Raw genomic sequence first — 13,320 nt, 5'->3', positions numbered from 1 at the left:
GGATATGCTGGACGCAATGCAACTGTAGTTGATTTTGTAACATATTTTTATAAATCATGTGTTCATTTAATGGGTCCCTATGGAACAGTTCTGTAGCGGCGATACAGCATTAACGTAATGCTTTTCCGCATAGTATTGAGAAATATGTAATTTATCATATATGAAAGGTTAAATCATGAGTAGTACTTGATGAATTGGTATTTAAAACACACATGAATTTCACCGACATACATGAAGATGAATAAAGTATCCAATAAATTCTTTCTAAAAAGTACATTTTCTATAGTATACGTATAAATATTCCATTCCATGGCGGTAACTTCTGTACAGACAATGGTTCGTTGCTCGTTTAGCCCAGTTTCACCGAGAGTCATTGCAAACCAAAGACTGTACTAGCACTGAGTGCATGCTGGAACAGTCGCTTTTTGATACATCTATGATGTACAGTAAACTTTAAGATAGCGATGATACGGCGAAGTTCTAAAAGTACCTTTGTATAAATATAGATTCATGATATTTGACGATGTATTTGATTTAGTTGTTGTTGCTCTCCGCCAAATGAAATTATAGGTTTACAGTATATAAGGCTTTATGGATACGAAGGCGAAACTTACGCTCAACCGACTTTTAACGAAATTTACTTTAAACCCATACCACATGATAAACATACCATATTTACCTTTTCGTCGGGAATATTTCTCGCCGCGAATCAGTCTTCGAGTGTCTCTCGTATATGTACACGTATTTGTTGATATTATTAACAAAGGCGTGTTCGCGAAAATTAATCACAGTTCATCAGTACGAAAGCCCATTAAGCTCATTTTCGTAGGTAAAAAAAATATTTTTTTTCGCGAATAAACGCGAAACTTTCGCGAATAAACGCGTAACTTTCGCGAATAAACGCGAAACATTCGCGATATAACACGTTACTTTCGCGAATAAACGCGAAACTTTCGCGAATAAACGCGAAACTTTCGCATATAAACGCGAAAGTTTCGCAAATAAACGCGTTAGTTTCGCGAATAAACGCGTAACTTTCGCGAATAAACGTGAAACATTCGCGATATAACACGTTACTTTCGCGAATAAACGCGAAACTTTCGCGAATAAACGCGTTAGTTTCGCAAATAAACGCGTTACTTTCGCGAATAAACGCGAAACTTTTGCGAATTTACGCGAAACTTTCGCGATTTAACGCGAAACTTAAGTATAAAATATAGTTTTTATAGAAGAACCCCTATGAAGAACAATTAATGAAAACAAATATATCAACTTAAATAAAACAAAATAATATTATATGAAGATGTAAATGAATTAGATTTAACCTTATACTAATTAACATAAATTCAAACGTAGGAAATCTTTAAAATCTTAGTACTGATTTTCAAAGGACATAATGCATCGCGCTTCTCACATTCTAATTGGCGCTGTATTATTGAAAATGAGGCAGCAACATATTTTAATTATAACAATTTTAATTCGAATTAAACGTTTTATTAAGTATCATTTTAAGAATTTAAAGGATATCATTGTTTAAAACGTTATTATATATGTTATATCGCTGCGACATAACTTAACGTCTAGTTTAATAGCAGAAAGATCAGTCAAGCTGTGAATTGAAATTTTCAAGCTTTTGTTCAAATCTAGATGACGTAAATTTGTCCTCCAAATTTATCACATATGTCATTTGAAAATTAATACTAAGATTTTAAAGATTTCCGACGGTTGAATTTATATCAATTTTCAAAGAAAAAGATCAACAATGAATGCCTGTTCGAACACAAGGTCGGCGAACAACTGAAAATCGTAATATGATGCCCAAACTTATTATCTACTTTTGACATATAACATAAAAAAATGTTATAAAGTTTAATCAGATTTATGAATACAGTACCGATCAGACCCAACCTCACAGAAAGTAAACCCCAACTAAACCCTGGGTTTACTTTCTGGGTTTACTCTGGGTTTACTTCGGGTTTACTAGAGTGGACCCAGAGTAAACCCAGAGTGGACACAGAGAGTAAACCCGGCCAGAAGTATACCCCTGAAAGCAGACGCTAACTGTGTATTCGGAATATACAAGGGGCAGGAATTACAGGCAGTAGGATAGTAAGATTAAAATACTAGTCTGCTTCACACTTCAGTGTATACAGTTGACATCTGCAAAAGCAATTTCAAAATACCCAGAGTAAACCCAGGTTAAACCCCAAGTAAACCCCAAAAGTAAACCCGGGGTTTAGTTGTATCGCGAAAGTTTCGCGTTTATTCGCAAAAGTTACGCGTTATATCGCGAAAGTTACGCGTTTATTCGCGAAAGTTTCGCGTTTATTCGCGAAACTAACGCGTTATATCGCGAAAGTTCCGCGTTTATTTGCGAAAGTTGGCGTTTATTCGCGAAACTAACGCGCTATATCGCGAAAGTTTCGCTTTTATTCGCGAAAATTTTTTTTTTTTACCTACGAAAATGAGCTCAATGGGCTTTTGTACATCAGTGATTAATCGCGAAATAAAGTTAGTTATTAGAATAAAAGTTGGTTATTTTTGCATTTAAAAATGCTTTTGTCAATTCTGATACTCTAACATTTTGTAATTCTTAGATTAAGATGTAATGCTATTAGAATAAAAGACCTCTTCACATTTTGATTTGTAATGTAAGAATTACTTAGTACACTGTGATCGTACTGAGTACAGGAATATAGTAACTTACATATTGAGTGGTAATGTAGGATTTACACTGTGATCGTACTGATCGTACTGAGTATAGGAATGTAGTAACTTACAGACTGAGTTGTTATATAGGATTTACACTGTGATCGTGCTGAGTATAGTAATGTAAGTACTTACAGATTGAGTTGTTATATAGGATCTACACTGTGATCGTACTGAGTACAGGGATGTAGTACATGTAACTTACAGATTGAGTTGTAATGTAGGAATTACTCTGTGATCATATTAAGTATAGGAATGTAGTAACTTACAGATTGAGTTGTAATATAGGAATTACTCTGTGATCATATTAAGTATAGGAATGTAGTAACTTACAGATTGAGTTGTAATATAGGAATTACTCTGTGATCATATTAAGTATAGGAATGTAGTAACTTACAGATTGAGTTGTAATATAGGAATTACTCTGTGATCATATTAAGTATAGGAATGTAGTAACTTACAGATTGAGTTGTAATATAGGAATTACTCTGTGATCATATTAAGTATAGGAATGTAGTAACTTACAGATTGAGTTGTAATATAGGAATTACTCTGTGATCATATTAAGTATAGGAATGTAGTAACTTACAGATTGAGTTGTAATATAGGAATTACTCTGTGATCATATTAAGTATAGGAATGTAGTAACTTACAGATTGAGTTGTAATATAGGAATTACTCTGTGATCATATTAAGTATAGGAATGTAGTAACTTACAGATTGAGTTGTAATATAGGAATTACTCTGTGATCATATTAAGTATAGGAATGTAGTAACATACAGACTGAGTCATGTGGTTAACGATGATAAGAAAAGGCTATAATCAGATAACGATAATTTTTGATTTTGTGTGATGGCGTTGTTTTCCGTATATATCAAAGGTTGCGTAAAAGATAGGTTCCCCATAATTATATGCCAAGAGTGACGTAATAGATCAAGTTATCAGAAAATAAACCGTGCCTGACAGACGTTTCTCTTACTTAGCGGAGGGAAATAAACTGTTAACAACGTCTGTTGAACTCCAAAAAAGTTTAAAGAAAAATCTTAGTTGTAAATAAATAGATATTTCAAACGCTTTAAGTTTGTTTGTTTGCTGCGAAATTCAAATTTCTTTAATTTACATTATACAATTACCAGAAATATGCTCCAGAGCTACCCCCCCCCCCCGGAAAACACAAATAACCGTCGGAACCCACCCCCCCCCCCCCCTTTTGGAAAAAAATTTCTGGATCCGCGCATGATTTGAGTTCAAAAGATAGCAAAGAACTAGATCTCTAAATTATATTGATGTTTTAAGTACACGAGAAGGAAATTAAGAGCCCATTTTCGAGTGTGAGATCGATGTACTTGATTATTCACGAGTACATGTGACATCACGTGATTGAGTTCGGCCGTTTTTCTGTATAAAAGCTCGCAGTCACGAACTTACTATAAATCCAAAAATTCCCAAATACAAATAATATTTCAAGTACTTTAAAAAAAAATTACAATCTATATCGATATGATCTTAATTCACTCTAAGTATCCAGCTGGATTTGTTTTTATGTACTTCCGCCATCATTCAGATACATAGTACATATAAATACGGAGTACATAGTACATTTTTGCCAGTGGTGTCTCTGTCCGACAGTTTATACCTGTAAGATTTACGTGCAAAGTACATGATGGGACTTACACGCATATAGTACGGTAACCACATTGAGGTAATTGTTTAATATACAGATAGAAGCACGGGGATAAGGAGTAAGCGTTAATTCTTTGATAATTTTGCATGATTTCTTATTTATACCCGATATATCACTATACTCGATTCTTCAGAAATATGGATAATTATTAGTAATTAAAATTGACCCAAAGCGCAAAGGGTTTCTATAGTTTGCGTTTAGAAATTTCATGTGAATCTTGATCGTAAACAAAAAAAACCCTCTCTTTGATATTTCCGTCTACGAGATGAAATAAATGTATTGGTTCTATATATAGATCTAGTTTTTTTTCCCCAAGGAGATTCATTCTAAACTAAACCATCTCCAAAAAAGATGTTTGTTTTTTTTGTTTTTTGTTTTGTTTTCCTTTCAAATTTCAACCCCCATTCCCCAAAATCAACTCACTCGTCTCTTGAAGCGACAACCTTACCCCTTAATTGGGGGCTTTCCTTCAATATGAAGTGATATACAATATGATTGTTATATATATACCCTCTTTTCCTTACGAACTACTCAATAGGCCCGTGTTTTCTAATGCCTAATTCTAGTAATTGTCTAGTGTAGATCTACATACCGGATCCCCCCCCCCCCACCTTCCATTTGTAGAGGGGTCCACAATATTTCACCCCTCCCCCACTCCCATCCCTATAGATCCGCGCACCAGGTCATTGAAATGAGTTGAGGTTTTTTTTTTTTTTTTTTGGGGGGGGGGGGGGAGTCTACGAATCTTATGCAATATGCTTAATATCGAAAATAAAATTACATTGATATAAACTGATCTCGATTTAAGTTTCAGTAATTCATTTTCTTCACTAGAATAAAGATCTCCCATCGGTAAAGTTTAGTACCGAAATCTCGCGAGATTTTGAAGCTTTTGGGTAATTGGATTGCATCAATTTACTCTTATTTAATGTCATCCTTAATCTCCAAGGCATCATCATTAAATTTAAAAATAAAAGACCCTTAGTTCTGTGGCTCCACTTCAAATCCACCGCAGAGATTATTTAGGACATAATAAATTTACTTCCTCTTTCGACAGATTAGATAAATATAAAATAAAAAGGAAATATCAATAAACAAAGTACAAATTCTTTTTAATATTTAAGTACATGGTAAGTAAACAAGCTCTGCATACTAGATATACAATAGATAAGAGAACTTAAAGGAGATAGGAAGAAAATACTTAAATACATTACTTCGTGTGACAAAATAGGAAGGATCGGGTAAATTCACAAAGTTTAACTGCATGTACATATATACATCTAAATTTGTTGGTAATGAGGCGACAAAGACTGATTTCTCTATCAGAATTTGATGATAACAAAAATGGAGACTGATTAAGACGTTTAAATCAAAATAAAACAGAAAAGAATGTGTAATACTTTTACCTGCATTAATATATAAATATTTAAATATGCGTTTGATTAGTGTTCACTTTTAAATTTATAAATTAATAAAAGTTTGTCATGGGTTCCCAGCCATGCAGGCCCTTCACGGGTGGTTGAGCACTGTTCACTCACCACGCTTAGTGAGGGGTATATTTAAATCGTTTCTGTCGTACAATAGAAAGGAATGCGTCAAATATTTTCTTACCTGTTGAAGAGTTCACCTGGACCGCGGGAGCCAATCAGAGGGACGAGTGTGTACCACGTGACTCACCTGAATACGAACTTGTCATATCGGAGAAAAGGTGTACATACATGGCACAGTGTGGAAGCATCGATCAATTGAGGATCTATAACTTCTCGTGAAAACAATAAGTGTGTCATTATCAATGATGTTGTTATGATGGATATGGACTACCCCGTTCCAGAAGAGTTTCTGAAAACTTGACAGGCCAGTTTTAGAGAACTAGAGAGAGAGAGGCATCCATTCACTCAAAACGCGGAAATAGAATTCACAAGGTGAGAGATTTATCTTGATATTTATAGAAACTCCGGACGTTTAAAGTTATATTTGTTTTAAGATACATGTCGTTTTTTGATGAAAAAGGTGAATTAACGCATTTTATCAGAGGGTTCGAGGGAATTATCTAAGTACATGATGTGTTCATTGAGCAGATGATTCAGCTATAGAAATGATCAGTCATAATTCGATCCCTTGATCAACGTACGTAGATCAATCAAAGAGACCGAAATGTCACAGCTATAACCGATGCCCTCGGGGGCCCCAGGGTCAAAATAGCCTTACCGGCTAGACGTGTATATAGAAGTTCTAAGGTCCCATACAAGTTTTAATGTATTCCCTTTTTTCTATGTTGCATTATATATAGGTCTCTCGGTTCAGTTCATTGCGCCTGTCAAATATATGTTAAGCTATAGAGTATTCAGGTCACTGATTTTATCCCCAATCTGGTGGTGAGATTATATATACAGTATAATCTATTGGGACAGGTTTTTCTGTGCATAGCGGCGAGACTGCTTTAAATTAATAATATGCACTACGATCGTTTTAGCTGGCTGGATGCCCCTAATCTCCACAGTAATTTATACATATGCACGATGCAGATGTCGCTTGCATGGAGACACCAGGCAAAATTTGGCGACTCTGTGATAAAATATCTAAAGCAACTGGAGGATGTGGCGCATGAAAAAAATATATTCATAAATCAAAACGAAAGAAAAATCGACATGCGTATGACATCGGATCAGATGGAACAATCGCCACTGGACCCTGAGAATGTTAGATCGCTGAAGCATACGGGGTCGGGGTCAGGGGTCAGTCGTTTTCAGACGGTCCATTTTTTTCCCTTTATCATGTATCTATACCGTGTGACTCGTATATTGTGTCAACTGGACCATGCATGTACAGGTATAAAGACCCGGATAAAGAATGACTCTGCGCATTATTTAGACGATTGTTAAAAATAATCCCATGTTTCAATCGGCAATAATGATTATACAAATATTTATTTTTTGAAATACAAAAGGTAAGGGGGTTTGAGCAACGGGGTGTCTATTAGACATGAATGAAAACCCTTGGCTTGGGTATAGGAACAGACCAAACGGATAAAAAAATACAACCATTGATACAGTTTTTTTAAAAAGGGTGTATAATTATGAAACTTGACGCCTATGTGTACATACATGTAATTTACAACACACGGGGTTCGTCGATTGTAATTCATTGTTGGACCACCGTTCAAGATGTGAAAAAATACATAATGCATTGGATTCTGGTATATAATGAAGACAATCTGTATGCAATCCGACGGGAAGCGATACCTTGAGGATTAACTAGCATTTATTCGTATTCGCAATTGAAGAGTCGTATATATCATTTAGTCAAATGTCAAGGTTGTACTGTTAAGCAATCCCCTCTCCCACTTTTCCATTGCTGGACTCAAACGTACATGTATCTAGTGTGTTTGATAAATTAACCCCCCCCCCCCTTTCTTTCACTATGAGCTGTACATTTAGAGAAATGGGAAATTAAACTATGCTAATATAGCCAACGTACTGCAAACGATAGTTGTTTTTTTTTTTATATGTATTAATATATAAACAAAAAAAGAAAACCAGTTCTGAAACCATATTTTTTTTTACGCGTGGATGAGCCGTAGGTGTTAATATGTCCTGTGGCAACTGACCTCGTATCAGCTGAATGGTCCGTCAGTGAGACAGTTCAAATGCAAAGGGGTGAATGTCAACAGAGTCAGCAAATATATCCACAACAGCAGACAACAACAAACGCGCATAAACGTGATTTATATATTTAATGTCGGATTAAGTAAGTTGTTTTTTGTCAACGCAAGTAAACAAAGCTTGAATTATGAAATATTCCAATACAAACGTTTCTGAAAGTTTTCTTTCCGTCCGGAATAAGACAAAAAATTCCTCAGAAGATAAAAAATGTAAAGACGACAGTTATTCTTAAGCATATTCTGAAAGCGTATGATAAATTATGCATATCTTGTGGACTGGCGGACAGACCTATATTGAAATGTAAATGTCATTAAGTGTTTTGTTGAAGAAAATCTACATTTTTATTTTCTAATTTAAATACGAGATCCCAGTACACGAAGTGGCAAGCACTGGTGAAGTAAAAATTATTTCCTATAAAACGTCGCCTGATGACATTTTCTCTATCTTCCCTCTTTGATAATAAATTCATATCTAAATTCTTTTCCATTAAAGACCTATGCATTCCATGGGGCGGTTTTGTAACTTAAACTGCTCGCGCGGTAGTGGAATTTAAAATATTGACAGATTAAAACACTGACAATATTCAATACAGCCAGGGGTACTTTATTTAAAGTTAATAAAGGAAAGTATACACGTTTATGATTCCTTGATAAAAAAAATTTAAACATCAAATTTATGAAAGAGGTCATTGATTCAATAGATTTTTCTCTCGATTTGAAAATAGACTGGGTATTTTCTTAAATCCATATGTGTCAATCCCAGGTAGGACTTTCACCGTGGTGTATCTACATTTAAGAACATGACATATTTAGAATGACAAATTTGTCGATACACGCACTGTTATTGAACTAAGGGGCCTCGAACTATTATACGCTCACCTTTGGCTTTGCTGAGACACCTCTCTCTCTCTCTCTCTCTCTCTCTCTCTCTCTCTCTCTCTCTCTCTCTCTCTCTCTCTCTCTCTCCGTCTCTCCATCGAATGACTAGTTAGAGTCTCTCGTATTCAAGAGGACACTGCCCTGAGTGATGAAATAAAAATAAGCATCGTACACGGTTGACAAATATGTTATACCTAATAAATGACGCTCATCATATTTTTTTTTTGGGGGGGGGGATAAGATGGCACTATTGTCATTTCTCACTGATACAGTAGTTCAGGAAATGCGGTTTAATAACAAAGTTCCGCTTTTCAGTTAGATGATTTAGTAGAATATTCAGTTGGGGCCAACAGAATAAGACCATACACTTAATTATTATTTGTGCACTGGAGATTGCAAATAATTTATGACAATTAATATAAGTTGTAAATATAAATCTGAATATTAAGACTAACAGAGTTTGAGTTATGATAGCAATTTGTCGCGATATTGTCACTGAGGTATTTACTATTCCCCATGGTAAACACAAATTCAATATTTATGATACTACATACAGCCTCTTAACCCTGACCTGATATCCATAGCAGACCATGGAGTTCACGGGGAAAAAATTAACTTACTGTATATTCTTTATATTAGTATTTTTGGCTGTATTTTTAGTATGTATTGTCTATCATTATAACTGCTATTAGACGCATGCCTTTTGCAATAAAGAATTGAGAGTTAAAATGAATATTAAAAGTTTAAATTTTTTAAACTTTAATTTACAATGATCAATTTTGAATTTTGTTTATTGGGATCATTGTTTTGATTCAAATACTTTTATAAATGTATGTATTCCTCCAATATAGAGTGTTCATGTCGGCACAGGTAACGTTACATGTATATGATTTTGGTCTACACCCTTTTGCAAAATTCCATTAAAACGAGAATTACATGTCAGGAGAAAACCCACATCATTATAAGGGGTGATCCCCTTTATAAGATGTCACATTTCTCATTGTGTTTGAAATTAGCGTTGCAAAATAAAAGAAAAGAAAAAAACAACAATTCGTTATCCGTTTAATGCGCAGACACAATTTTGAAATATGATAAAAATTGAAAATTATTACGGTGATCATCTTGAAATGTCACAGTATTCTTTAAGCATAAATTAAGCTTTACTTGATGTTAAAGATAAGTATTATATCATGTATTACATGTATATACATATTTACATTTTGGTATTATAAAAAAAAATTGCGATTGAATTCCCTGAAACTGTTTGATTTTCTGTGTTTCAAAACGTCATTGAGAGAAATTTAGCGCGTCACATATTGACGACAGATTATTTCATGTACGTGTATATCATAGAGTAAAATACTTTAAATTTTGTTCTCAAAATGAGCCAAATTGAACGTTATTCTATTACACGTAACAACAGTCTTTTATACATGTAATTTTCTTGTCTTCAGTCGAGGTATAAATGACAGCTATGATGTGTGGGTTCATTCCCCCCTCAGCAGCTTCTAAAAAAACATGTATACTATAAATTAGGAAGATTTATGGTGTCAAGACAATAAATATATATATAGATTCCATTATAAGATATAAACTTTAAAAGGAAGCAAAACTCACTAAACCTCCTGTGTAGTTCACTACTACGTGTAAAACACATCATCCATTTTTTGCCGTTTTTTTAAACCCAAAAAACCCCTACAGATAAGTAAATAATTCATCAACACGTTACCGTAAATCTTCCGGAAATATATTTCATTCCTAATTGCAAGATTAAAGTTGTCATCTTCCTCCATTTACATGGTAATTAAATCAGCATAGGAGACTAACAAGGCTCTCTTGTCGTCGCTTCCTTTAGCAGTCAGATTTTTCTTTTGGATCATGGTTTTCAAATTTCTCAAGTTCTTTTAGCTGTGCGCAAGATTTGCATCTCAGCAGAATAATGTCGAACAAACATATTTACCTCTTTATGATGACAAATACGTCTGACATTTTTCTTTCTCTACCTTGTTTTTTCTACAAATAGATTGACCAAGTATATACGTGCTTTCCAATGAGATTATCTGCATAAAAAACATGATCTTGAAATAGACTGCATATCACAAACTAAAGCAGTTGAATTCAATGTGTGCTTTTTTATTTACAGGTAGAATGAACTAACATTGGTTTCAACCCCTTACAGTGTGACACAAAATGAGTCTATTTAGTTGGAAAAAGAACTTGTCTATAAGTGACAAGGAGCCTACCTATAAAGTTCGTTACCTTGGAAACGTTCAAACGACCTTGATGCGCGGAGATGGATGTGTGGACAAGCCAGTGACCGTAATTTGGAATAATTATGTCCGCAGTTCGCATCCCGGATTAGAGATGAAGCTCACAGTTTCCGGTTCCGGATTGCGCGCGGAAACAAAGGAACAAGGGATAACTGAATACAGGGCACACAGAATTTCGTACTGTATAGCCCATCCCAAGTATCCACGACTTTTCGTCTGGGTGTATCGGCACGAAGGTAAAAGAATGAAGCTGGAACTTCGTTGCCATGCCGTATTGTGCAAAACGGAGGCAAAGGCTAAAGCATTGGCTGTTCAATTACACGAGAAACTAAAATTTGCGCTCAAAGAATTCATGCGAGAAAAAACAAGAAAACAGAACTCCCGTTTAGTGTTACAACGAACAAATTCAGTTCCTCAATCAGGCGAGGTCTTGCCCAAAAGGACTCAAATTCTGAGCACTGGAAAAAATTTTAAACCCCCAATATCAAAATCAAACACGGCTCCTAGACTTGGTGCAATAAGCGAGGATTTTGAGCATGATGAAGTGTTAGAGGAAGACAGCGAAAGTGACATAGACGACAGTGACGACAACAAATCGGAACAGGAAACGGTCAAATCACTGATGCTGGACAAGAAATCCGAGGCATCCAGTATGAAGGAGTCGGACTATGATGGGATAGAAATGTTGGTTCCCCGTGTGATCGATTTGGAGATCGGAAACGACTTAAACGAGTTGAAAAATGACAACGATGTTCAGTATTGTTTAATTAATGGTGATTCAGACGATGAGAGCTCGGAATCCGGTTTTCATGAGCAGGACCAGGACTCCAAATACGGACTCAATGGACACGATGATACCAGTCTTGGAGAGGATGAAGTGTGCGATTCCCCTTCCGGTATCGTACAAGTAATATACGTCTCCGAGGCAACGGAAAAGACCACTCTCTAACACTTTGGATATTTATTATCACCAGTGCTTACATTTTGCAGGTAATTTTTTGTTTGACAAAGCTTTTCTATCAATAGCCGAGTTGTGTCTGCAATGCACGTGTGGTCGATTATCATTTCATATTAAATTATTAATATTTGGTGCAGAGTAAAAAAAAATAGAAGAAGATAAAGAATAAATTCATGCCCAGGTTTGCCAATGTCAGAAATGCAAATTTGACAATCTCTTTCAGCACAGTGACATCGTCTTGCCCGGGGCAAGCCCAGCCAGACTATTTATATATCGCACTGACTATTTTTGTGAGGTCAAATTCTTTGCTCGCTATGAAATGTTTGAGGAGGAAATAGGCAGATCCTCAGATTGTCAGACCTTTGATGGATCGCTAGTTTTGCAATTGTTGAAATCAAAATGCTGATGTTATCAACTTGGTGCGTTCTTATAGTCTTGAAAGTTCTGTAAATTAAAACTGTTTGTTTTATATTTGTTTTTACGATGTTTGTTTACCTTAGTCTTCAGTTCGGTCGGGATATAGCAAAATAACAAACACTCAATTTGTGTCAAGTTAGAGATCTAATATTTATGCAACGGGAACATTAGGTTACGTACGGTCGTTAATCTGCTCCATACTTAATTTGTAATTCGCGTGAACTGGAAATAAGAACCAAGTAATTAAACGCTTATCCCAAAAAGACGGATTTAGCCAGTCGGTTAAAACTGGAGGTCAAAGTTGTATTTGTGTATTTGGGATGACCTCTTTATAGTCTTGATCGAGTGTTGTATGGGTTTTATGAAATATGCTCTACTTTTGATGACCCCCCCCCCCCCCCACAAATTATGGAATAAATATATTTGATTTGGCGTCATGCAAGGTAAATTTCCTTTGCTTGCTTTTTCCCTCCAAAGGTTGTGACACTAAAAACATCATTTGCAAAGCTAAAAATTCTCGTTACCTTTATTATTATTTTTAAACTTTGCAATATCATAGTACATGTACATGTAGGTCTAGAGTCTAGACATATCTCTTTCTCTCTCTCTATGTAAACCCATCCCTCCATAACATATACAATCTTTGTTTATTCTTCTTCTTCTCCGTCTTATTCTTCTTAAACAAATTAAAAACCGAGTAAATTCAGATCTGTATTGTAAATACGTGTTAACTTCAATTTG

General features: G+C 35.1%; 1 protein-coding gene across 2 annotated transcripts; it reads left to right on the top strand.

Annotated features, from left to right (window-relative positions):
• The first annotated feature begins 4,270 nt into the window (after positions 1 to 4,270).
• Positions 4,271 to 12,194, top strand: LOC105335858 (protein FAM43A). 2 transcript variants are annotated; one of them, XM_066067986.1, is made up of 3 exons: positions 4,271 to 4,412; positions 6,015 to 6,316; positions 11,078 to 12,194. In XM_066067986.1, the coding sequence occupies exon 3, from the start codon at positions 11,125 to 11,127 to the stop codon at positions 12,151 to 12,153; it is 1,029 nt and encodes a 342-aa protein (XP_065924058.1). In that variant the 5' UTR covers positions 4,271 to 4,412; positions 6,015 to 6,316; positions 11,078 to 11,124; the 3' UTR covers positions 12,154 to 12,194. The 2 variants fall into 2 exon arrangements, with proteins under 2 accessions (XP_065924058.1, XP_065924059.1); XM_066067987.1 differs by lacking the exon at positions 4,271 to 4,412 and having other exon boundaries at positions 5,910 to 6,316.
• Positions 12,195 to 13,320: the final 1,126 nt, after the last annotated feature.

This window comes from Magallana gigas, chromosome 8, assembly GCF_963853765.1.
Source record: "Magallana gigas chromosome 8, xbMagGiga1.1, whole genome shotgun sequence".
NCBI lineage: Eukaryota > Metazoa > Mollusca > Bivalvia > Ostreida > Ostreidae > Magallana > Magallana gigas.
The sequence above is the reverse complement of the archived record's forward strand: the minus strand, read 5'-3'. Positions and strand labels throughout refer to the sequence as shown.